The following is a 26703-nucleotide window of genomic DNA, read 5'->3' on the forward strand; positions in this document are numbered from 1 at the left end:
TTCTCATCTCCCCTCTACTCCTCCTCCTCAACACCATTTACAGTTCCATGGTGGGAACGCACAGCGAGTCACTACCAATATGTGCTTCTGCTCTAGGCTGAGTAAAAATAAACTTTATTCCTATACTGGGATTCCAGTCCATTGAAGCCGCAATTCAACCACTGCACTGCACCATCAGAGATGGTGCCAGCAGAGTAACTTCCAAATTCGCTGCTGATCTTTTCCTCCCTTTAGAGAGCAGCTGCAAATCTGGGCAAACAGTCAAGTTTTCTTCTTTTCTATTCAAGGATAAACAATTTATAACAAAAGAGAAAAAGCAGAAAGAATGTTTGGTATCTACTTTTATCACCTATGCCAACACTTAAACCATCAGATATGCTGCATGTCCTTAATTTGCCAGAGCAGGACTTCCTAAACAATCACTGAAAATGCAAGGTACCCCACTTCTTGTCAGGAAGGGTGACAGCTGGCACACAGGTGAACTGATACATGAAAAGACTGCTTTTTAACATTCAAGTTCTACAGAAGTGTTATCCAGGATACAAGGACTTTGGACACTCATGAAGGCCGCTTACGTACTTTAAGCATTTCTGTATCAGGATATTTAAGCAGCTAAATACTTTGATGAAGTCTGTCTCCTCATTCAAAGCTGGAAATACTTTACCATGAATATTTACCATGTCAAGTAAGGACATGAAACTTCATCAGCTCACACACATACACACACACACATCTATCAGGCCAACCTATCAGCTTGTTCTGAAGTTAGAAGCTGCATCCTTAGCTAGTCACGCTGGTCTCATGAATTTTTCAGCCCTGTGTCTCCTCTGAAACAGGCAAACACTATTTTAGGAGACCAAATCCTCCCTATACACCCCCAAGAGGGGTCAAAATCCAGCAGAGCTAAATGCTACTCAACTCTGAAGCAAAGCTTTATCAGAAATTGCTGAATCACAGTTCCTAGAAAGGGGTGTTGGGGGTGGAAATATCTTGCCTCTTCCATGCAGAGACACTCAGAGGGACAGTGAATGCTATCATCTCTCCCTGCCCTTTGTAACAGCCAGGACCTGAAAGGCAGCACCTAAAATGCAGAGAGGACAGTTTCAAGCTATGCTTAAAAAGGAGCATGAGGCTGGACATTAGGAGGAATTTTTTCACCGAAAGGGCAATTAGATATGGGAATGGGCTGCCCAGGGAGGTGGCAGAGTCACTGTCCCTGGAGGTGTTTAGGGAATGACTGGATGAGGCACTCAGGGTCTGGTTGTTATGGTTCAGTCACAGGCTGGTTATGGTTCAGTCACGGGCTGGACTCGATGATGGCAGAGGTCTTTTCCCACCGAATTGGCTCTGTGATGGATGTACTGCTGACAGCCGCGGTCAGGGTCTCTGCACCCACCACACCTCCATGCGGAATGCAGAAGGTTAAGGCTGCCTCTAGCAGGGATGGGGGCCTGCACTAAAAGCTAGAGTTACACTGCTAGGAAGCAATAGGACATTTATGTTAGAGCGGATTGTGGCACACCGAGACAAAAGCCCTCAGCACAGAGCCAGCGACGCGTACAATTAGCACATTTCGCCGGCCAGCGCAGGAGGGAGACACCTACAACCAAGAGCTCTTGAGAGGCTCCCAGTGCATTAAGTGGGGGCACAGACACGGGAAGGGGCTCCTCTCCCCCATCCCGCACATTCCGGGCGGATCCCCGCCTTTCCCGGCCCCCGCCCCGCCCCGCCCCGCGCGGGGCCGGCGGCGTCCGCGGTCGCCATGGCAGCGGCGCGCGTCACCGCGGCCGGCGCCGCCGATTGGCGGGAATTGTTCGAGAAGGCGGCGGAGGGCGGAAGCGGAAGCCGCACGTGGAGCCGGTGAGTGGCTGCCGCAGTTTCTGGAAACTTCGCCTCATTGTCATATTTAAAGCGGCGGCGGCGCCGCTGCGTCCCCTCCCCGTCCGCCCGCCCGCGCACGCCACGGGGACCGGCGGCCGCAGCAGCAGCGGGAGCGAGCCGGGCAGAGCGGGGGCCTCCCTCTGGCGCCGGGGCCATGGCCGTGGTGGGCTTTGATTTGGGCTTCCAGAGCTGCTACATCGCCGTGGCGCGGGCCGGCGGCATCGAGACCGTCGCCAACGAGTTCAGCGACCGGTGCACGCCGTGAGTGGTGGCGGGGGGGCGGGCGGGGGCCGGTCCGTGCCCGGCGGAGCGCCCGGCGCGGAGAAGGTGCTGGAAGTTTCGCGGTGGGGCGCGGGGGGCTCCCGCTGTGCGGGGCCGGCGCCTTCCCCGGCACTCGCCGCCTCCGGGGGCTGCCGGGGTAGGTACGGGGTGTGGGGCCGGGCGGCAGCCCGCTGTGTGCCCCCCGTGCTCCCCTTGCCGCCCCAGCCCGCGCTGTGCCCCGATCCCCGCAGCCGCTGTGTCCCGCTGTGCCCCAGACCCTGACCCGCGCTGTGCCCCCGCTTTGTTCCCCTGTGTCCCCCCGCCTGCTCCCCGCTCCCGACCCCCTCTGTTCCCCGTGTCCCGGTCCCGACCCCCTCTGTTCCCCGTGTCCCGGTCCCGACTCTCTCTGTTCCCCCGTGTCCCCGGAGCAGCCCGGGATGCGGCGGGGCTGTGCGGAGCCGCCCGGGTGCGGTGCGGCGGGCCGGGAGAATGCCCGTGCGGGCAGCCCGGGTTAAGGGGACGCGGGAGAACGCGCTCCCACTCGGGCTGCGTAGGATGGGCTCTGCCAGCTGCTCCCGGGCAGCTCTCCTTTAGTCAGAGGTTAGATATAGAAAGCGTCTGGCTGAAAGCAGGAGTTAGTTGACAAGTTGGAAGCGGCCATGCACAGCCGGGCAGGGTGTAGTCCGGCTGTGAGCTCTGAATTGCCATCATCCTGTTGTACCGTTTGGATAAGCCATTGTGAAAAGTCCTGGATTCGGGCCAAAGCTTTAAGACGGATAAAAGTCTTCTTGTAGCTTTTTAATGCAAACTCAAACCCTTTGACGGAAAGACTTAAGTGTTTTATATCTGCAGTAGTAGAAAATGAATCCGTGACAGTTCTTGGTGGTGTTTGTAGTCAGGACTGAGTTAATTAGCCTGTTGTTCTTTCCAGGTCGGTGGTTTCGTTTGGATCCAAAAACAGAGCTATTGGTGTTGCGGCTAAAAACCAGGTAGGTCATTTCCTGCTGCAAACTGTTGAAGTACCAGCGGGTGTAAAGAGAGTTGGCTGTGTGTGTTTGAAGCCAAACAGCCTCGTTTCTTGTTGAGCCTTTTATTTTAGAAATGCTGCACTATGCTGCCATGCTTTCTTTGGGGAAATGTAGGATGTTTTTGCTGGAATGCTTCTGCTCTCTCTTTCATTAGTGTAATACTTTCCAGTTGAATATGTTTATCTTCTGACAATTTAAGGTCACTGGGTTTCTTTTTCTAATGATTGTATACAGGATTTTCCTTGTACTTGAAGGAAAACATTTTAAATGCTGTATATAGTTTCTTAAAATCAGATGTAAGGGGAGAAGTTTGGCTCAGATTCTTAAAGCTATTTAGGGTACCTTGCTACCTTTGGATTTGCTGTAAATTAAATGCCTCTGGTTTTGAAGATGCAAGTCCTTATTTTGGGTTGTTTTTTTTTTTTTTTAATTGAAGTGCTCTGAAAGATTGAATGTTTTCTTTGTTAAAGTACTATTTTCAGTTTAGAAAGAGAACTTGATTCCAGCAAGTCTCAGAATAACAAACTGTAATGATTAAATAAATCCTTAGGTATTGTATGTTGTTACATAACTGCTGCTGGGAGATCAAGCATGCAGCCTCCGCTGGCCTGTGCATCTCTCTCATGTAGCAAAAGGACTGCAGTGGGTTTCCATGGAGAGAGCACTAAAGGAGACTTTATTCCACTGTAATAGCACTCCTCTTAATTTTGAATAGCCGAGGCAATACAAATACTTTGCATGTTAACAAGCACACTCACATTCAGTTACAGGTTAGCATTTGGAGTAATGAAGTAAATACATGTGTTTGTGGTTTTTTTCTTAAATTTCATTTCAGCATTGCTGAGTTGACTGCTGACATTGTTGCAAGTCAGAAAGTAGAATGATTCATTAGTGTGCAAAAATGAATTGTTACTCAAAATGGGAAATGATCTGAACCCGATGTACTCTCAAGCATGTTTCAATATTAGATTGTTCCAGTAGGTGCTGTGGAAAACTTGGAGTAAGCTGCAAGTGAGGCTGATTCTCTCTTAGATTGCATTTACAAGTGTTTGTTTGTAGTGATGAGCACCTGTGGCTTTAGTTACCTTCAGACTAACCTGTATGATGTTACTGATTGACTGTTTCATGCTTGGCTCTCTGAGAAGTTGAAGCTAAATATTTTTGCCAGGAAATAAGAATGTGATACTTTAAATGATAAAAGATGACAGATCATTTATTTCTGTAGTTGTAAGTGGCCCAGTTTGGCTGATGACCTGAGATGTGAATTGTGTTTCTTTTGTAAATGTGCAAGTTTCCTGACATGGACTACTGAGAGTTACATTTTTTGTGTCTTAGGGTCTAGTAGCTACTTAAATCAAGGAGTACAATAATTCTTTTCATTTGGGGAAAAAAAAGGCAAAGAAACAAAAAAATCCCACAAAATAAAAAAAAAGAGGTTTTGATTGGTGACTCCTACAGTGTGATTTTGTGAGAGAGCTCAAAATACTCAAAGATGCTCTCTTTAATAGTTGAGAAATTGCTGCTGGAGCAAATTTTCAGAGAATTTCTGTAACCTTTAGGTAAGTGTGATAGCACTGGAGATGAGAACAGTACTTTAGTTAGCAGACCATAATTCTCAGCTTTCTTAATTGTGACTAAGCAGGAAGATATTAAAACATGCTACAGACCTAATGGCATACAATTACTCTAAAAATATCTTAAGATTGTTCTCTTAGAAAAGGCTTTGAGGTTAATTCTAAATTAGGCTATAAAAGCTGCCAGAGTGTTTGCACTTCTCTACCCACTACATGGTAATAATTCCTGCTGCTACGTTCTTCAGTCATACAGCTGTGAAATATGTAGCATTCAAGCACTCTGAAGTTGTGGCTATACAAATAAATAAAACCATGCTGGGCAACAATCTTCAACACAGGAACCTAACTACTCGATCACATTGAAGTACTGGAATAGTTCCTGGCATGATTTTTGGCCTGTGTTAACTTGGGCTTGTACTATTAATTGCTGAGCACTGTTTGGTGATTAGAATAAACCAAGGATGATTCTCAGCAGGCAGTCCAAGTGTGACATCTTTCCACAGGCACAGCTGTCTGAAAGTTACTGTTTGTTAGTGGGAGTATGGCCTCCTTTTTTTGTCAGGGAGCTTTTATGTAGGAGAAGTGTCCTAGTTGGGTGGTTTTCTAATACAAGATGTAGCTCAAATGCTTCTGTTTTGTGGTGGAAAAATTTTTATGCAACCAGGAATCGATGCTTTTCTTTGAGGGTAGTGAATGCTAGGAATATTCCTTGTATGCTCAGCATTTGAGTTGCTATCATGCAGTCTGTTGGTGCCTGCCTAAGTCTATCCTGTAGATAATAACACATTTCTATAATTTCTCTCTGATAAAATAGAATTAAGTCTACTCTGAGATACTTGCATTATCCCTTAGGCTGCTCTAGTTGTCTGGTTTCTGTTGTAGTTTGCATTTCTGATAACGAATGCTTCTTCATGCCACTTGCTCTGAGGAGCTTGCATTGTAGTTTAGCAGATAGTTCAGGCTGATGTTAGCAAAAAAAGTTCCAAGTTGTCTATGCACTGTATTCTTCTTTGGTCTAGTGCAGGAGTTGCTGCTAGGTGAGTGTGAACAAGGAAATGATGTGATTTCAAAGTAGCTCAGAGAGGAAAAAGTAAGTGTTGAAGTGTATGGGGACGCTTAAGCTTGACACTTAGTAACTAGGAAAGCCCTTGCTTGTGCTTAATGTAATAATGTTTAAAGTGGAGGTGGTGTGGCTTGGGCTGGAGGGCCAGTTTACAGACAGAGAAACCAGCTTCGCATGTAGTTGCAATCTTTAAACATTTGAATTTGGTCTGAGTTCTGTCACCCAAGGTGACAGAAGTGAGGTTCAAGGTGAGTGGCTCTGGTTGCCAGCACAGTGAGCAGCAGTGCTCCAGTGCAGTGCACAGGGGGGTTTCCTGAGCTGGGGAAATGTCACAGGGAGACAGGAGCTGCCAGAAGCCTACAGCTTAGGTGGCAGTGGCTGATGGGACCTAGGTGGGGCCAGGAGCAGCAACAGCAGTTTCCCCCAAATGTAAAATGAGCCCTTGGGGAGCACTGGTAGCAGGGTGTGGCACAGCAGTGTGCAGGAAGGCTGCTGGGGCAGTGCCAGCCCAGCCAGGGAGCAGTGCCATCCACCTGGCAGAAAGCCACAGCCTCATCAGCTCCACAGCTGGCACAGCTGCCCAGATAGGAACATGCAGCTCTGGCAGGAACATGCTGCCAGTACTGGGTGGCACCTGTGAGCACAGCTCTGGGAGGGTGCCCAGGTACTCTTCCACTTAGTGACAGAACTCTGGCGGGAGGTGAGTAGGTTGAGGACTATCAGGGAGTGTGTGAGAGAGAGATTGTATAGTGGAATTGCACCCTGCATTCCCTGGAGCAGGCCTGGGAGGCAGACAGGACACTCAGAGGATTCCTTTCTCTCTCCCCCACCTGCTGGAAAACAATTACTTGAAGGGATAGGGAGCAATCTGTCACCAAGGTTATGCTGGCCTGTGTCAAAATTGCTTCCCTGAAGAAAAAGAGACAGGACATTGCCATAGGAGACTCCCTTTAGAAGGGAGCAGAAGGCCCAATATGCTGGCAGGAATCACTTCTTGGGAAAGTCTGCTGCCTCTCTGGGGTCCAAGTTCCTACCTGGGTATGGCTGTCAGATAATTATCCATTATTGGTTTCTCATGTTGACAGTGATGAGACAGCACTAGGAAGTCCAAGGGCAATCAGGAGAGATTTCAGGGCCTTGGAATGACTGCTTAAGGGATCAGGAGCACAAATAGTGCTATCATGTGTTCTTTATCCTTCCAGTTGCAGGAAATGACGGAGGAAACAGGAAGAGCCAGCAGACCAATATATGAGCCTAGTGCCACTGGCAGAATTTGGGGGTTTTGATCATGGGTCAGTTAACATAACAGCAGGACTGCTAGCAATGGGCAGGGTACACCTGTGGCAGAGGGGGAAAAGGATCTTTGCACAGGAGCTAGCAGGGATCACTGAGAGCTTTAAACCAGATTTGGAGTGGGGAAACTCATGCAGTCAAGTTTGCAAGAGATAAGCCTGGGGAGTTCCACAGCAGTGTTTGAGATAGAGTGCTCTGGTGAGGTCCTTCCCTCTGCTGCCTTGGTGGAGATGGGATGGAGATCCATGCAGCAACAGTGACACAAGGGTTATTATTGATATGTTTTAAAACTGTGGAAGCTCCTGAGAATGGTCACATAGGAGCTGGGGCTTGTCCTCTGCAAAAAAGTGGCAGGATCAATAGCCCAGCTGAAGTGCATGCAAGCAGGCATCAATGCCTGCAACAGAGGCAGTAAAGAGGAGGAGCTGGACACCACTGTGCAACAGTAAAACTGACACAGTTGCCTTTATAGCAACATGAGGGTATGACTGGCATGACTGGGGTGTTGCTCCTAACTGGTTAAAAACTGGCTGGATAGCCAGGCCCAGAGTGTTACGGTGAATGGAGTTAAATCTAGCTGGCAGCATATCACCCATGGTGTTCCCCAAGGCTCAGTGCTGGGGGCCAGCTCTGTCTGATATTGTAATCCGTGATCCGGAAAAGGGGTTTGAGTGCACCTTCAGTCAGTTTGGAGATGAGGCTGAATTGGACTGGAGTGTTGATCTGCTGGAGGGCAGGATGGCTTTACAAAAGGACAGGCTGGACTGAAGGGTTGAGGGCCACTGTATGAAGTTCAACAAGTGCAGTGTCTTGCACTTGAGTCACAACAACCTCAGGTAACACTACAGGGTGGGCGCAGAGTGGCTGGGAAGCTGCCTGGTAGAAAAAGACCTGGGAGTGCTGTTTGACAGCTGAACATGAGCCAGTGTGTGTGCCCAGGTGACCAAGAAGGCCAATGGTGTCTTTGCCTGTATCAGCAGTAGTGTGGCCAGCAGGAGCAGGGCAGTGACTGTCTGCCTGTACTTGGCACTGGTGAGGCCACACCTCAGATCCTGTGTTCAGTTCTGAGCCCCTCACTGCAAGAAGGATGCTGAGGTGCTGGAGTGAATCCAGAAAAGGACAGTGGAGCTGGGGAAGGGTCTGGAGTGCAAGTCTGATGAGGGAGCTGGAGGTGTTTAGCCTGGAGAAGAGGAAGCTCAGGTATGCCCTTATCACTATCTAGAATAACCTAAAAGGAGCACAAAGTCACACCAGGGGAAGTTTAGATTGGCTGTTAGGAAAAGATGGTTTGAAAACATTTGAACAGGCTACCCAGGGAAGCGGTGGAGTCACTGTCCTGGGAGGTATCTAAGAGGTGTGTGGATGTGGCTTTTGGGGACATTGGTGGACTTGGCTGGGTTAGGTAAATAGCTGGACTTGATCTGAAAGGCCTTTTCCAACTTAAACAGTTCTATGATTCTAAATTAGTTGACTAAAGTAGTAGGCTCTGTTGATCGTGTCATTGTTGTCTCAAAGCTTCAGACATAGTTTTATAATCCTTAATAAGTAATGGTCTGGAAGTCTGTGTCCAACTTATTAATGAGCTGATAAAAAGTACCAGACAGTAATTACCAATGTTAAATAAAACAGCTGTGACAAGGGAGTGAGCAGTTGTCTGAAAACTTGACCTGTGCTTGGGGTCATACAGAACAGCACTGAACATTGCAGGCTGGTTAAGAGTAGATTTCTAACTATCCTCTATTTCTTTACAGCAAATTACTCATGCCCACAACACTGTATCTAACTTCAAGAGATTCCATGGCCGTGCATTTAATGATCCTTTTGTTCAGAAGGAAAAAGAAAAGTTGAGCTATGACTTGGTTCCTATGAAGAATGGTGGTGTTGGAGTGAAGGTAAATCTGCAGTGTATCTTTCTGGATTGTATAGCTAAATCTGAAATCTTAATTTCAGCACCTAGTCATGAAAATATAGGTTTCTTTTAATTACCTTAAAGGTAGGTTGTTTTAATCTTTCTGTTAAAGAAGAGCTCTTCTACGAATAGACAGCTTTATCTTTAAATAGTGGATGTTAACCTTCAAATTAAGGTTCATTTACAAATAATTGCTGAAATGCAAGTTTCCCTGTTGGCAAATTGCACATTAGCTCAAACACACTGGCAGAAAAACTGCTAAGATAATTACAAGGTCGTATAGTTTTGCTTCAAAGTATGACTTTCTGCCACTTGTGTGAAATGCATTGCAGCAGACTTAGTAGGTGTTGTACAAACACTTTAGAAAACAGTTGGAACTCTTCTTTAGAATGATTGCCATAAATGAGTAGCAAGTGTGCCTTTAGTGGACTACCTGGAGTCAGTTACTTGCAAAAAGGTGTTCAAAACCAGCTGCTACCACATTGCAGGTTTGGCTCTTGCTTACATTTCAAGGACTTCACTGATACAGTGTCAGCTTTTCATAGAATAGGTACTGTTAATAACATTGTGTTCATTTACAGAAATATGTACAATTACTGATAACAAAGCTTTGCTGGCAAAGCAATCAGTGTTGCTTCACTGTTGAAGACTTTAGCTTGAGCTGGTCCCTCATAACTTAAGTATAAATCAGTCCTAAGTAGTGAATAGATCACAGAATTGTATATGTTAGAAAGAAGCCTGACTAGAAAAGTAGCCAAGCTTTTCAAAAGAGAAGGTGCTTTTTCTTTTGGTGTTTGTGATTTATGAGGTTAACAGATAAATTCAGACAGAAATTATTGGTTTCCTTTAATCAGTGTGTAGGAGTTGTGTCCTCCCAACACTAGACTCTCATATAGTACAAGACTACTTGGTATTTTGTCCTTTTTTTCTTAGGCTGCTTGGAGAACAAATTAGTATTTATTTCTATTTAACTGTGGTTAAAAAGTTTTAATAATTGATTCAGTAAAATTCAATAAGACTGGGAGGTTCAGAGAACAATTTTTCTATTAAAACCAAAACGCCTAATTTTTCCCCAAATCATACTGAGTGAATAGAAGTGAAGTGTTACTTTCAAGCATCAGCTGTAATGTGTTACTTCACTTCGTCATTGTCATGCATTCTATTGCATGATAAAAATGGTGCTTCAAGAATGATTTTTGCTAAGAGAGCAATAAATGAACTTTTTGCAAAGCTTTATCTTAAGCTTTTAGTTGTTTCATGTGCATAGGTGAACTGTTGTTGCACAGTTCTTCCTTTCAGAGTCGCCTCACGTATTTGAGCAGAAGGGTAAAAATGCTGGGGAAAAATACACAGCAAGTACTTCTGTACATTTTTTTTGCTTTTGGCATCAGTTTGAAAAATGATGGCTATTTTTACTTAATGATGTGCCACATTTTAAACTTGTGTCGCTTTTGGCCATTTCCTTAATCTATAGAGTTGATACAGTTCTTGATGTCTTAAGACAGAATGGAATTACTGCATCTATAAACACTCAGCTGGGAAATTAAATTGTAAACTGAAGTTCTATAATGAAATAATGAAGCATGTTGTGATTTGTAGGGTACTAGCCAGCAGTGTATCAAAGAACATTAAATATATGTAATTTTCCTTGTTTTGAATGGAACTAATTAGTTGAACTAATGGAATTATTTTACCTATTCTATCCAGGTCATGTACATGGATGAGGAGCACATCTTCAGTGTGGAACAGATTTCAGCTATGCTATTGACTAAATTGAAGGAGACTGCAGAGAGTAACCTGAAAAAGCCAGTAACGGACTGTGTTATTTCTGTAAGTAATTGTAGCACACAGGAACATTGTCTTTTAACTTCAGCTATCGAGGGCATTTTGTTTCTATTCATGCAGAGTAAAAAAGAACTCTGCTAAGCACTTAGAAAGGGATTAATCCTAACCAGATTTAGTGCTTTTGACTTAAAGAAATCCCACGGCTGTTGCCGTATTCCAGACCCTAACTTAATGAACTTGTTCTCTTGGAAATGTCTGGACCTTCGGACCCAAAATGTTTCTGGATCCAGCTATATACCCTTCTGGAACAACTTGTTTTCATGACTGAGCATACTAATTACTCATTAAAGTAAATACGTACATTTGTGTTCTTTCTTGAATTTAAAACAATTTGATAACATCTTTGAGAAATTTCCATTGTTGATGAAGTTTTGCCTTCTGTCAGCTGAAAATTTTAGTTTCTGTCCTGTTTATCTCCATCCTTTCAGCAAATTTAGTTTTGTTTCTTTTTCACTGTTATGACTGCACAGAAAATGACCTCATGTCAAGATCAGTCATTCCATTGCAAAGCCCTGAGTATAAAATAACACCTGCCTCTCTGTTGTCAATGACTCTGAACAAGTCTGTCTCATGTTGCATCTAGGAATATTTAGCTCTGTTATTATTAGAAATGTTTCTCCAGTTGAACCTGGAAAGCTAGTTTTTCATGTCTCCCTGGAGGGGGGTACATCAGAAGGCACTGTCCAATGCCAGTGCTAGAGATCTGTAGAAAGTTTTCAGCAGCATATTCCTTCAGCATTTATTAGCATTTCTTGCCCAAAGAAATTTCTGCCAAAATAGATTCTCTTCATTTGTTATCACTTATTGCTTTGCATCTCTCACATCTGTAGTATTGCTGTATGCTTTTAGTTCCCTCTTTCCTTGTTTGGGCAGGAGTCTATTGCTAGTTCTGATTAAGGTATTCCATGTAACTCTCTTCATAATATCCAGTTTCACATTTTGAGCCAGCACTTAATGTTACTATCATTTGTATGCAAATAACTCATTTGTTTCTTGTTAGTGTGTGCACATGTAAACTAGCTGATGCTGGTTTAATTCCATCTCTGAATATAATGTTTGAAGTGTCAATTCTGTATGGTAGTTGCATTTTGGAGGCTTGAAGTAAGTATCTTCCTCAAAGAGGAGGAATGGATACAATTTTTAAATTAATACTTTCAAATAAGTGGTGTAATGTCTCATTTTCTGGAAATAACTTTGTATTCTCACCTCCTTTCTTCAGGTTCCATCATTTTTCACAGATGCTGAAAGGAGATCTCTTCTGGATGCAGCTCAGATTGTTGGTCTAAATTGTCTTAGATTAATGAATGACATGACAGCAGGTAGGTAGGATAAAATAGCAGTTTCTGCAATTGACAGGTGGGATAGAGGGTGAATTTAATTACTTTAAGAAAAAGGACTGACTTGAAAAGGCAAATATAAGACATAAATATTAGAAAAACTTGCTGGTCTTTTCTTGGTTTAATGTCTTCTGTGTGAAGGGGTAGATGAGATCAAGCTCCATTAATAATTATCTCCCTGAGCACTTATTTAGGAGTCATTACATGTGCCTGGATTACTTGTTCATTTAGTGTGCTGTTGAGATGCACAGTTGTAGGAGTTAGACACTCCTAAAGGAAGTTCCTTGATTAAACATCGACACCTCATAACTTCCAAGGCTTTTTTCAGTATAGTTGGGGTTTTAAACAGACACATGGCTCTGTTGACCATTTATACAACTCTCAGACAAAACTTCCCAGCTTGGAAGATACTCACTGTAAATACAAAACTGGGTTTGGGTTTTGCTTTTAAGATGTTCTATGTTTTTTATTACTTTGCAAGGCAAAAATAAATAAACCCAAACAAATGATTAGGGAGCATATACATGACTAAGGGAGCATGTTCTGCTTTTCAGGTTCTGCTTTAGATGAATGGAACAAAGCTTACATGAAAATAGTATATCTTGCACAGGTGTAGGTCTGGATTTGTCTTCATGCTTTTGATCTTATAGCTTAATGTTCACAGGGATATTGTGATATGCCACTGGAAACTAGAGATTGTGTGGATAATATCTGGCACTTCTTTTGCAGTGGCTCTGAATTATGGAATTTATAAACAAGACCTTCCAGCTCCTGAAGAGAAGCCACGGATAGTTGTATTTGTTGATATGGGACATTCTGCATTTCAAGTATCAGCCTGTGCATTCAACAAGAGTAAACTGAAGGTAGTAAGATTAAATGGAAATAAAAATGTTTACCAGCAGTTAGAATAAAATAGCCAGCCAATCTGCCTTTTTTTTTAAATTCTGAAATAATTTAATTCATGGAAAGTAGCAACGAGTCAAAAGGCAAAGATTTTTACCAGTATCCTTCACTTCATTAGAATTGTTTCAAACAGGCTGTAAATTTCTCGCAATACACAAATGTAAGGTGTATAATACAAGTACTATGATTTATTTTGCTTTATCTAAATGAGTGTGTATGTGGATGAAAATTTTGCATACTTAGGATTGTCACTTAGCTATTTAGTCTTATTTCCTCTGTAAAAGTGAAGATCAATTTTTAGCTGATGTGGTTGTGCATTGGAAGGTAGGCTGATCTGTCTCCAGTATTATTTTGAAGCAAGGACTTGCTGATATTGGAAGACTGCTATTCCCTTTGATTTTATTAATGTTAGACTAAATGGTGTTCTTTCAAACCAGGTACTTGGCACAGCATTTGACCCTTTCCTCGGTGGGAGAAACTTCGATGGAAAGCTGGTAGATTACTTTTGTGCAGAAATAAAATCAAAGTACAAACTAGATCCAAAAACCAAAGTTCGGGCTCTTCTTCGTCTGTATCAGGAATGTGAGAAACTGAAGAAACTAATGAGTTCAAATAGCACAGACATTCCTCTAAATATTGAGTGTTTTATGAATGATACTGATGTGTCTGGAAAAATGAACAGGTGAGTTCTGTACAAGACAGCCATTTGCTTTAGTGACCATTTTTTTAAACAAGTGTTTCTTTCTGTGTTTGGAAGAAACTATGTGCTAAAATTAAGCGTGAGTGCTAAATAGCTGTGGCATTTTGTAATGCTAGAATAGCTAAGGCTGGGAAATGTGATGTTCAGCTACTTGAGTAATGTTTCAGTGCAATAAAGCATGCATAAGTTGTTTAGATTCTTTTTGTAAAATATGTTCTTAAAACTGTGTATTGATGCATGCAGACCTCAGAGGGTTGTATATTTTGACCTTCTGCATATTTTAGGTAACCTAAATTCCATGCTATCTTAAGATAGCAACAATTTAAGCTTTCTTTTTTTCTGTTCTTAGTGTACTAAGATATTGGATACTGGTAGAGAAATGGAGGGCAGAAACAGTGCTTATGGGTGATGACTTGATTATGGTGCAAGTGTAAATGAAGTCTCTCTGTCTCTTGCACATGTTCACAGGCATGGCTTCATTTGTTAGTTCTGTAGCTACTGGTAAGAGTGATGGGTTCTTTTTCTTCCAGTGTTTGGGCAAGTTTTTCATAATAAAGGAAGTGTCAGTGTTTTCGGATTGCTTATCTCTAACCTCTGTTCTGAGGCAAATACATAGCAGCTGCCCAAACAAAACCTATATCTTTAACTGCATTGATAGTGGCTTAGGAAAAATTGAAAGCAGATGCTTGTGTGATACCTTGTCTATGGTTGCCACTTTGGCCTACTCACAGGAGTTTACCTTTAGGTCTCTGCAGTGTAGTTAACCAACCTAGTCAGCATCAGTTTGGAAACAAATACCAGGCAAGCTTCTTGTGGGACAGGCATTCTTTAGTTAATTCCATTCTTTTTTCTTAGGTCACAATTTGAAGAATTGTGTGCTGACCTGCTGCAAAGGATAGAGATGCCTCTGCTTTCATTAATGGAACAAACACAGCTGAAAGTGGAAGATGTAAATGCTGTAGAGATTGTGGGAGGAGCAACCCGTATTCCTGCTGTCAAAGAGAGGATTGCTAAATTCTTTGGCAAGGATGTCAGTACAACACTGAACGCAGATGAAGCCATAGCTAGAGGCTGTGCTCTGCAGGTATAGTACTGGCAGCACTTGATGAAACTAAAAGATGTATTTCTTCCATGCAGAATTAGTCAAGCAGTTATGAAAAATTGTAGAAGTGGTCCATTTTCAAGTACTCAAGGGAACATACATGTTCAGTAGGTCTTTTTATGGGATTATACTGTTTAAAAGCCCAGAGTACTCCTCCCTGGTGCAGTACTCTGTTGCAGTATTTTATTGCAGAGTGTTTTCTGTAAGCAGCCCACTGCTCTTCAGAAGAACACAATCTAGGGATCTTTAATGCCAAAAATTTAAGTTGTTTTCAAGCTGAAAGGTACTTTTACTCAACAAGGTATTAGGAGTATCTGTGGAGAGCCCAAACTAACTACAAGTTTGACTTTCCTGGTATCCAGCTTGCCATCTATGAGAAACAGGTTTTATTCTGTCTCACTCCCATTTTTACTGTTTCCAGCTATATTTTACAAGCAAACCACTCATTCTGTGTTCTTCCTTTTCTCCTTTAACTTCTTGTCTTATTTCACCCTCTTCTCTTTGACTTGTTTCTTTACTCCATCTCACTGACAGCTTCCCATTGCCAGCAATCAGTTGTGTTCAGGGAAAGAAGCAGGACCCTTTAGATGAACACTTTTTAGGACTAAGCACTGCAGCATTGCTCTTTTTTATAGTCCTGCTATTTCCTTAGTGTTGCCTTTACTCACAAGCTGCAGAAGGCCTGCTAACACAGCACATGAACACTTGCATGTGAGATTTGTCTTCTCATACTGCATTAAAATTGAGTATTGAAATAGTTCTGCCTAATAAAATCAATACAGTTCTCACTTGTTTGAAAAGTTTTTGCTGTCTTGGCTGGTGGAGTAGAAGAGTTAACCAGCTTTAATGCAAGCTTTTTTTTTTTTTCTTTTTTCAGTGTGCCATTCTTTCTCCAGCTTTTAAAGTAAGAGAATTTTCTGTGACAGATGCTACACCTTTTCCAATATCTCTGCTGTGGAACACAGAAGCAGAGGACACGGAAGGGTAGGTAGCTCAGACTTCCATTCCATGTAGCTTTTGACCTTCATAATTCAGGAGTCATGTTCTTGCTTGCATTTAAACTAGGATTTTGGCATTCTCGTGTGGAAAACCCGTAGGCCATGTACCAGAGATGGTCGACAGGAAAGACTGTAGAGACATAGGTTGAAATTTGAACTGTAATTCATCATTTTTAAAAATATAAAGATTTTTTTAAAAGTGAGGGGAAGATCTACCAACTAGTATCTTGTCTTGCCTTTATCTAGTTTTCAGGATTAGGAATATAAAATTTGATCAGTGTTTGGGTCCTGATTCCACTTTGCCTTCTGGCTTTTCAGTTTTTACTCAAGGTGTTCTCAACACCTAAGATTCTTGATTTATTAGTAATGTTAGGTACTCTGGAAATTTTGGGAACTTATATGGATGCTATTTATCTGACTGAAGGAGGAACTTAACACCTAGCAAAAATTTAACATTTGTAAGAGTAATTTCTTGCTGCAGTCTCTTACGACTGACATCTGTTACTAATTCTGTGCCATGCCTGTGGGAAATGCTATTGCTTTCTAGGATGTAAAGAGCTCCAAGTTCAACCTGTGGAAGAATCATAGTTCTAGAGGGATCTGTTCATACCTTTTTCATGTTCTTTGTAGTTCAGCCTTTTTTTCTTCCTGTCTGTTTTCTGTGGAGGTGCAGGGCCTAATTGTTCTGTCACTTACGAGAGCAGCCTTGTTGGGCTCATGTTCTAGGTAAACCTCTCATTTTCTCACATCTAGGTTATTAGATGAGATCTTCCACAGTTAGGAGACAAAACTTAGTTGGAAATTAGGATCAGGCTGACATAAAAGCGGACAATGCCGTAGAACATGAAGTAAAGCTGGTTGTTTTTCTGTCATGTTGAGGAATGAATAATAATCTGGTGTCAGGGTTCTCAACTGAGCCATGGAAAGTAAATGAGCAAGGAATTAACAGGGCTATAATTATCCCTTTGAGACTAAGGAAGGGTGCAAATTATGATTCAAACTACACTATTCCAAGCTCAAATAGTGGAATAGGACAAGTTCTCATACAGTAGAGAACAGTAAATCCTTCTCCCTTGCAGTACAGTAGTGAAGTATCTTTATTGGAATTGTTCAAAAGGGTAAATGTTTCAAAACATGATGTTCCTCTAAAGAGTTCTGACCCTATATCAAGACCTTCCAGCTCAAATACTGCTAAAAGTGATACTTTTCCCTTAATTGCAGAGTTCATGAGGTCTTCAGCAGAAATCATGCAGCACCCTTTTCTAAGGTACTTACATTCTATAGGAAAGGTCCATTTGAGCTAGAAGCTTTTTATTCTGATCCTAATGGAGTCCCATATCCTGAGTCAAAAATTGGTAAGTAATTGTCCTGGAAATAGTGTTGTCTCCAATAGAACAATTTGAAATCAAAGAGTAACTGTTGTTGTGCAGTATGGTTATGATGTATGTATTCAGGTTTTTGTCTCTGAAGGACTCAGACTTTTCCCATTCCTGACACAACTGAATTGGTATTTTTTATTTTTCTTGCTTATAATGTTGCTTTGGCTAAAGGAAGAAATGAGGGGAAACAAATCAATGCCTACAATTAAAATGTAGTTATCACTACAAAAGATAGCTTTTTAAAATCTTCTTTTCTGCTTATCACTGAAGCAAGCTAGGAATAATTGAGTAATATCTCCTGTATATAAAAAAAGCATGTCTTGAATAACTAGTTGTTGTTTTTACTATACCTTCTGGAATTGGCATAATGCTGAGTAACTTTTAATCAAAGCAGTCTGAAATAGTGGCTGCTACAAGACTACACTATTGATTTGTCTACGTAACATTTCTAAGCAGTTCTTTCATACTTTTTGACAAATTGCAGTACTTGACAGTGTTGATAATTACAAAGAGCTTACAATATGGTTAGTTAGAAAAAGACTGATGGTAAAGACAGGCAAATTAAATAATTGTTCTTTAGTTCTAAACATTCAATTAAATGTTGTTGTTTGCATGCCATGTATTTTGGAAAACCAGCACAATGAAGAGGGACTAACTACAAGCACAAGTAGTGACAGTACAAGGGGGAATAGCTTTAAAAACTGCAAGGGAGCTGGTTTAGATTAGATATTGGGAGCAAATTCTTTGCTGTGAGCGTGGTGAGGCACTGGAATAGGTTTCCCAGAGAAGTTGTGGATGCCCCATGGATGGGGCATCCTTGGAGATATTCAAGACCAGGTTGGATGAGGTCCTGAGCAACTTGGTCTAATGAAAACGGGGGGTTTGGAATGCAGTCTTTAAGGTTGCTTCCAACTCAGGCCATTCTATGATTCTCTGACTGTATTCTGTAGTTACAGAAACATCAGACTTCCTTTTGTGGTTAACTCTTACCATAAAGACCAATGGTGGGGTTTGTCAGTGTTCAATTTATTTGGCTTTGACAAATGAAAAACTGTTTATCTGCTGTTCTGAAAACTGGTAAGAACAGAACTGAAGATCAGATTTGTTTCAACTCAGTTGCCAGTTAATTCTTTGCTCAGAGCAGAATTATTGGTATGACTAATGGGTGAAGAGTAGTTCTAGTGAGGGTGGCAAAAGAGAGAACAGGTCACACAACTCCAGTATTATTGGATTTACAAGACAGAGGATTACATTCCATAGCCTGTGAGACAGGCAGGAAAAAGCTTGTGCGTTTATGATCTAGATCTGTTGCTGAAGGAATGGTGTGTACAAATGTGTATATTTGGCCTGTGCAACCGTACTTGCAGCTAAGTGGGCATTCTGGTCTCCAGGTCACTCTTTTGGTAATCCATGCATAAGGAAAAATGTCTGCAGTTAATGTCAAGGACATCTGATTCTTCATTTACTGTTGAACTAATTGTCTGTCTATTAGTTTCACAATGCTTGTTTCAAGTATTACAGTACTTACAGAACAATTAGGTTCTTCCCTAGAATAAAAGGTAATGGCAGACTTGCATGGATGTTAGAAGCTGTAACGAAAGCCTCTACAAATACTGTTTCTATGTTGAGCAGTAACTTGTATTAGAAAGGCACCACTTAATATTGGCATTAGACTAAGCCCTTCAGTAGTTTTATTTCAGCCCACTAGTAACACAGAGAGCACCAGTTTTGTATTTATGAGTGGTGTCAGGAGCACCTACTCTTTAATTTATAAGATGAAGTTGGCTGAAAAGCAGTGTACTTGGTTTTATTGTTTTTTTGTTTTTTCTTCTGGTAGTACTGATTTAATTTATGGGACCATGAGATTAGCATGGAGGCTTCATCAAATATTTAGAAAACAGTTTGCCTATGAAAAAGGGAGATGTTTTCCTGGTTCTGTAATATTACCTGCTTCATTCCACTGTGTGAGTTTTGATTCTTTTGGTTTTAGGTAGGTATGTTATCCAGAATGTGGCAGCCCAGAAAGATGGAGAGAAGTCTAAAGTCAAAGTGAAAGTCCGTGTCAATACTCATGGCATTTTCAGTGTGTCCACTGCATCTATGGTAGAACCAGTTAAAAGTGAAGAGTGTGAAGATGTCAGTGTTGAGACTGAAGTGGAAGCTCAGGACCAGAGGCATATTGAAAACTTCAGTGATGTAAGTTGACCTTTCTTGTGTGTGAATGTCCTTACTGATTGATGAAAGTGTGTTTTGCTGTTACATACTCTGGAAGAAAAATACCTTCCTCTAGGGAAGCAAAAGGAGATTAATTTTAAGATGTGTGTAGCTGTCAGGAAATGTCTTTACAAGAACAGGAGACAATTTGTGCTATCTTGGAAGTGTGTGGATTTCAAAATCAGTTTTTCTGTGAAGTGCCAAATAGCAGCAGGTTGGTTGTTTGAGGGTGGGGTTGCTTACAGCTGCCATAGTTATCCAACTGTTCCAAACAGGAAAACTAGATTTGGATTGTTAATCATCCATGTACTTTGTGTTGAAAGGATTTGTATGTAATCCTTTGTATCAGTAAAGTTTTTTGAAACTTTTTTGTGAAAGGGAAAACTGAATTTTTTTCTACAGCATTGAAGGAGAGGGTAGCACTGGGGAATAATGCACATTGTTACAGTCTACTTGATCTTTTAATAATTTTGAGGGGGAAAAAGTAAACATTGACTCAATAAATTAAAAGCCCCTTTTTGTAAGAGAAAGTGGTAGCATGTGCACACACGCACACAAGTATTGTGCAGCCAGCCTGGCACTGGTAACATTTTCATGAACTCCTCCTGAACTTGCACCTAGTCTGTATCTCCATAGTGAAGCGTGTGTGTTTCTGCGTGTGCACAGAATGCTTTTTAGGGCACTTTGTACCGTATGTGCGTCAGAAGTGAAGTGCCCTATACTTAAATGCAAGTGCACATGCCTTCTACATCCTTTGTGCCTGGGCTTTCATTTCAGAAAAATATCCAGCAAGAGAACAGTGAGGCTGGAACACAGTCCCAGGTACAAACTGATGGTCAGCAAACGTCACAGTCTCCCCCTTCATCAGAACCTCCCTCTGAAGAAAACAAAATCCCAGATGTCAAGAAAGTGAGTGACCCTTTAACTCTGTTGAAAATGTTATCCTATATAATGGCTTTTGAAATGGTAACATATTTCAGGAAAAGTAAGGAACTTGGTGTTGGAACCTTTTTCATTTTCACATCTTTACCATAGTGAAAAATAATGTCTGTATCTTGTGATGATTTTTGTACAGAGTTTGCAAAAGAATTTCTGCAAGAAGCCTTTCTCTACCACTTCCATATCTTCTTGCAGTGTTGTACAACTCATTTATTTGGGTTGCAGACATTTCAATCTAAACAGCAGTTAGAGGCCAAGCTTATTATTATTATTAGGCCAGCTGAGGGAAGCTGGGATCATAAAATTCATAAACCGAAAAGGAAAAAATCAATATGAAACACATGTCTGCATGTTATTGCTAGTGATTTCGTTTTTTCATCGGTATGAGATGAGAAATGCTTTGGGTTAAAATCTTAAGCCCTGTCAGCATCATTAGTGAACTGCTACGTTACAGATGGACACTTCTGGAAAAACTGCAAACACAGCATATATCTGAGGAATGTCCTTGCTGCAGCTCAGTGCTTAGTGTCTGGAAATAGACTGTAAGGAGACTAGGATAGGAGGTGGAATCCCCAAAAGGAAAGTGCCTCGTGAGCATATTTTGAAGATTTTAAAAGAACGTGGAAAAACATTTGTCTTCTTCCTCCGAATGTGTCTTTCATCATAGTAGTACTTCATCAGAAAGAAGTCAGGAAAATTATCTTATTTTTCTTCTTTCTAACTCAGACAAATGAGAAGAAAGGTGATCAGCCCCCAGAAGCTAAAAAACCCAAGATAAAAGTGAAGAATGTGGAACTACCCATTGAAGCTAACTTGGTTTGGCAGTTAGGAAAAGATCTCCTCAATATGTATATTGAAACAGAGGTGAGTTAGTGTGGTATAGACTGCTTTCCTGTGTGCAGTTATTAACCATTCACCTGCTTCTCAAGGCAACCTCTGTTCTTGCACTGTCACCCCAGAGTGCGGGCTCAATTAACAATGAGCTAGCATACTGTCTGCCTTCTAACTCATAACTGACAAATGTTTATCAGAAGGATTGAAGTGTCCTTTATAGCAATTAGTGTCAGGGCACTGATCTCTGGAATAACATCACAGATCCATTTAAACTGTTGTAATCTAGAGAAGTGCAACCCATTTCTTCAGATGAGTCTACTGCATAATAATGAGAATTTCAACAGTTAGGTGAACCATGGCCTCGGGGAGATCTTACAGGAGGTGTGCTTCACAGAATGCTGTTTGAACATTGTTATTTTTTAATTAAAATATTTTCTGTGGTATACAGGGAAAGATGATTATGCAAGATAAACTGGAGAAAGAAAGAAATGATGCAAAGAATGCAGTGGAGGAATATGTATATGAGTTCAGGGACAAGTTGTCTGGACCATACGAAAAGTTTGTGTGTGAAAAGGTAGGTTATGGTTTCAGGAACTTCTCTGAAAATACTGATGCCAAGAATCTGTTTTGTATACCTCGGTTAAACTTTCTCAAAGCCAGAACTTCATTTGAATGATGGCAGTGACTAACCCAGAATTAGGCTTAGGTGTAACAAATACATATCCCTAAAAAAAGGTTTTGTTTCCAGTTGGAGCTGGTGACTGGAAGGGGAAGCTGTGTTGCTTTATGTGTAACTAAAACCATGAATTAAAGTTACACCCTAAGCATTGGCCTAATCAAGGACAAAGGTCTATAAATGTTACCTTTGTTGTAGACGTGTGTTTCTCAGTCCAGAAGCTGGCATGGTTTAAGTAACTATATCAGGCAAAGGCTGCAGTAGAAATTAAATTTTTTTACAGGAGGCTAAGGATTCATGTGTATATTTACCTGTGTTGTGTTACTTCAAGACAAACATGGTTGATTGGTGTGTATTTTGATGTTTGATGTATTGAATTATATTGACACACAGGATCTGCAGGGATTCTCTGCCCTCCTAGCAGAGACAGAAGGCTGGCTGTATGAAGAGGGTGAGGATGAAGCAAAGCAGGTGTATGTAGAAAAATTAGAGAATCTAAAGGTAGGCCTATTAATATGCCCAAAAAGCAAAATTTCCAAAAGGCTGTGCTAAACAACATTAATGAATGTTAAGGAATCACATAAACATGTAGAAATTGCTTTTTCCAGAAATTAGGTACTCCAATTGAAATGCGCTATCAAGAAGCAGAGGAGCGACCAAGGCTATTACAGGAATTGGGACACAGGCTCCAGTACTATGCTACAATAGCTGGGGAATTCAGGAATAAAGTAAGTGGCCTTTTTTTAACCACAGTGCTTCGGTGAGGCTCACTGGCTGGAGGGCTTCAAATGCACTTTCAGATGAGCTGTGAACTACTGCTATATAGGTCACAAATTTAACACCACTAATGTTTCCCAGCACTCAAAAAATCTCATGCAGTGTGTCATATCTTCAGCTGCTTGATATTTCTGGATGTTTTCAGGCTGAAGAGAGTGTTCTTATAAAGAGTTTAGACTTGTGGTCTGATTCTTGACCTTTAAAAAACTGATCTGTTTTTTAGAAATGTGCTCCTCTTCCAGTTCTTTCAGGGACGAGAATTATTGTATGGTGAGAATTATTGTATGTATTAGTGTAAAACCTAGTTGCAGATAAAGTAAAAAACATGATTTTCTTATATGTGGGTGTTTGGGGCTTGGTTTTTTTAAATTGGTATTTGTAGATTATGTTCTCAATAAGCTTTCCAGTCTGAAAATTTGCTCCTTGAATTTCAGCTTAAAGAATTTTAATAGGATGGCTCACAACACTCAGACTAATTTAATCTGAGACTTAACATCAGAAGCAATTATGTCTTCACAGCTATAAATTACAAAATTAAATCATTAGTAGTGTTATATGTGAAATAACTAGTATCATTGTAAATAATATATTTTAAAACTTGGTTTTATTTCAGAATTCTAAATATGGATTCATTGGTTGTGTTGCTGGGCAGGTCCTTCTCCGGATAGTAGTTAATTGTGTGACTGTGGCATTGTAGGGAATGCTAAAGTTGAAAACTCTGATCTTTCCCTGTACATCAGAATATCAATGTGTAAACTACCTTGGGTGCAGGTAGCTCCTCTAGAACGGGAGGGAATATTTTCTTTTATCAGCTTTAAGAATGTTATATTTTATTGCATGACCTTTTTATGAAGCCTCCATGTCCTCTGAACCAGATTTTTTGTTCACTTGAGTAAAGGAAGCTTTATATTGACACCTGTATTTCCTGTTGTCTCTTGCTGTAATGGATCTCCCTTGTGGCTAATTTCTGTTTGTTTTGACCACTGGAAGAGATTTGCAAGTTACAAATAATTGAGATAGACTTGTTGGCATAACTTGATTACATTATTAACACTTGACTTTATTAACTAATACAAAATGTTTGTGTTTGGACAGGATGAGAAATACATCCATATCGATGAGATGGAAATGATGAAAGTAGAGAAGTGTGTTAGTGAAGTGGTAGAGTGGATGAATAATGCTGTGAGTGCACAGGCTAAGAAGAGCTTAGATCAGGACCCAGCTGTGCATTCAAGTGAAATTAAGGCAAAGCTACAGGTAAGTGCCATAAGAAACTATCTCTGGAGGTTGGTGCTAAAAGTAGACTGGTATCTGTGCCTTTTGTCTTCCCCAGTTTCATCTTGCTGCTCTAGTGTTCTTGAAAGGTAGAAAGTATGGAAAGGAGGAGATCCAGCAGAAGGCAGAGGAGCTCTCGTGTACTGTATACAATTCTGTGGGGCTCATAGATATTTTGTTTTTCAGTCACCTTAAAAACTCAGGTTGTTTTTCAGTGTTTTACTGAGAGACAAAATAGTATTGAAAAAACCAATGTGAAATCCAAAATACTTAGTTGAACTTTGCCCACAGAACATCATAAAGTATACCAATTAATTTATTTCAGAGTAAAATAAGTATTTGTCATTTTGGACACAGGGGAACAAATGCAGGAGCCAATTTCAAGCAGTCTTTTGGACACAGGACTTTTTGCACTAGTGAAGCTGGTGGCTCCTTAATACACATTCTGCCCACATCTTTTCCATCTTTTTTAGGAGTTAAATAATGTCTGTGAGCCTGTTGTGACACAACCAAAACCAAAGGTTGACTCTCCTAAGGAGGAAAATCCATTAAGTGAGCAGAGTGATTATAAAACTGAAGACATGGGAGAAGATGACAAAAATTCTGAAATGCCTCAGCAAAATGGTGAATGTCATCCAAGTGATCAAAACACCATTAACATGGACCTGGACTAAGCCACTGCACTTGCAGCAAATTATTTCATCCCATGACAGAAGATGTTTTGGCTGTCATATGTGATGGGGGTGGGAATGCATTGTTTTGGAAACTATTTATATTTTTTTTTTCTTAAGACTTGTCTGGGAATATGTTATGTTGTGGGAGGAAGAATAGTAAAAGTGTTGGTCATGACTATCCTAAAAGGAAAATTGCCTTGGTAACTTTCAGATTCCTGTGGAATTGTAAGTTCATACTAAGCTTCTGTGCAGTATTTAACCATTTGCATCACTAAAGATGAAAAGAAGCCCTTGCTTTGAAATGTACTGCTCCTTTAAAAGGTTGTAATCGAAAAACACACGTAGGCATTTGTAGATGCCAAGGTAGTTTTCTTTTGTCTGGACATCTAATTGGGTATGTCAGAAAAAGCCAGTGTCTGTCCCTTTCATAAGGACTTTGCAGAAGAAATCCTTCTGTCTGAGGTTTTTGGTTGTTGCAGTCCAAAGTACTTATCAGGTAATGAGATGGTGAAATGTGTTAGTAGCATGCAGAAACGCTTACGTTTCATCTCTTGCTAAACAATACATTTTTCATGTGGGGTACATAAAATGAAGGAAATGCTAATTCTGTTAGTGTTATTGTGAAGCTTTTTAAAGAGCTTTGAAATAAAGTTCATTTTACTGGTATCTCCTGACCTCTTGTCTTTAACTGTTTGCAGAACTTTTGCTTTGTGTTTCTGTGCAGGAGAGTCACAAACACTTAAAACTCTCATACTTTGCACAGAACCAGTTGTGCAGTGAGACAAATGTAATTCAGGCCCTTAATGAGTTATGCCTCTCCCTTTTCTTTGGCCCAACACCTGAAAGAAGCTGGAAACTTCACAGATGTTAGAGTATAGGAAACTCACCAGGTGGACAGCTTTAGAGACAGATAAGTATACTACTAATAAGAAATTGGCAAATGTAAAGGCAATTAGCCACAAACCAAAGAATTTAGGCTGGTTAAGACCAGACAGACCAAGGAACACTGTAACTGCACATGCTCTGAAGATGAGGTTGAAAAGTTCAGATGTGAAGAAGACCTTGGAAGCCTTCAGCAAAGACCCCTGATGACCCCCAAAATGGGGAGGCACAGATGCAGTGCAAAAGAACTATCTAATAATCATGAGATTGTGTGATGATGTTGTAGTGATGAGGAGTACTTACTGTATAAATACACCAGAGCACTTGACAAAAGTGGGTGAGTTATGTGAAGAAATCCCCCTCATCACTGGTGCTGCAAGAAGCAAATACCTGCTCTGTAGACATTGGTCTGTGGGGATTTATTTCCAGTCTAATGGAACCCTGTAACTTAGAAATTGTAATCCACAGTTCAGAGTAAGATGTTAAACCCTGGTTGAATACTTAGGCCAGGCTCTGCTCTTGGTTATAGACTAAGCTGAAATGATATTTTCATCCCATTCAAGCTGCTCAGGTTAGACCTTGGTAAAGGTTTTAAAAACTAAGAATTCCTCTCAAGTAAATCTATGTAGTCTCTCGGAGAAGATTTTTTTGCATACTTGGTGCAGGGGAGGATGCTCTGTGTTAAACATCAAATTACACTAGGGAATATTAGGCACCTGAAATGCTGTGGGAAGAACTTTTCTTGGAAGCATATTCTGAAGGGTGTTAACTCTGCTGATGCATGGAAGCACAGATCCCATACGTAAGCATATGGCGCCAGATGCTTAAAGATCACTGTCACTAAATGCAATAGTGCTTTGGTTTGGTTTGTTTGGTTTTTTTTTTTTTTTAATAAGGGTTTATTGTGGCTACAGCAGTACTTCATCTGGAAAAACAAAACCCAGTGGAGAAAAGATAAATTGGTGCCACTGGAGCTACTAAAGAGGGAGTATAGATGAGAAGACTGGTGCTTTCAAGGGCCAGCTAATCCTGTCCAAGGCAAGTCTTTTTCTTCTAGTTGGTGTTTTTAGAATCAGCCTTTCATGAGTCTTCTCACAGCCAAGGGGAGGAGTTCTAATGCAGTGTGTGCAGTTTCCAGCTGTAGTGTCCTGTTTTCTGC

The 26703-nt window shown here is 41.1% G+C and overlaps 1 protein-coding gene across 2 annotated transcripts; it reads left to right on the top strand.

Annotated features, from left to right (window-relative positions):
* The first annotated feature begins 1891 nt into the window (after window positions 1-1891).
* On the top strand, window positions 1892-25328 carry HSPH1 (heat shock protein family H (Hsp110) member 1). 2 transcript variants are annotated; one of them, XM_064409086.1, is made up of 18 exons: window positions 1892-2142; window positions 3074-3131; window positions 8852-8992; window positions 10717-10839; window positions 12074-12173; window positions 12921-13054; window positions 13532-13776; window positions 14650-14878; window positions 15774-15880; window positions 17116-17249; window positions 19264-19469; window positions 20265-20396; window positions 21153-21290; window positions 21709-21834; window positions 22330-22437; window positions 22545-22664; window positions 23809-23970; window positions 24462-25328. In XM_064409086.1, the coding sequence occupies exons 1-18, from the start codon at window positions 2036-2038 to the stop codon at window positions 24660-24662; spliced, it is 2571 nt and encodes an 856-aa protein (XP_064265156.1). In that variant the 5' UTR covers window positions 1892-2035; the 3' UTR covers window positions 24663-25328. The 2 variants fall into 2 exon arrangements, with proteins under 2 accessions (XP_064265156.1, XP_064265155.1); XM_064409085.1 differs by lacking the exon at window positions 20265-20396 and having other exon boundaries at window positions 1900-2142.
* The last annotated feature ends 1375 nt before the right edge of the window (window positions 25329-26703 follow it).

The sequence above is a fragment of the Passer domesticus genome, chromosome 2 (assembly GCF_036417665.1).
Source record: "Passer domesticus isolate bPasDom1 chromosome 2, bPasDom1.hap1, whole genome shotgun sequence".
Classification (NCBI taxonomy): domain Eukaryota; kingdom Metazoa; phylum Chordata; class Aves; order Passeriformes; family Passeridae; genus Passer; species Passer domesticus.

Excerpts from the sequence above, each read along its gene's own strand:
- HSPH1 (XM_064409086.1), top strand. The coding sequence starts at position 2,036 with ATGGCCGTGGTGGGCTTTGATTTGGGCTTCCAGAGCTGCTACATCGCC. Across the intron at positions 19,470-20,264 it reads ATATTGAAAACTTCAGTGAT|AAAAATATCCAGCAAGAGAA; the intron begins GTAAGTTGACCT and ends CTTTCATTTCAG. Across the intron at positions 21,291-21,708 it reads ATATGTATATTGAAACAGAG|GGAAAGATGATTATGCAAGA; the intron begins GTGAGTTAGTGT and ends TGTGGTATACAG.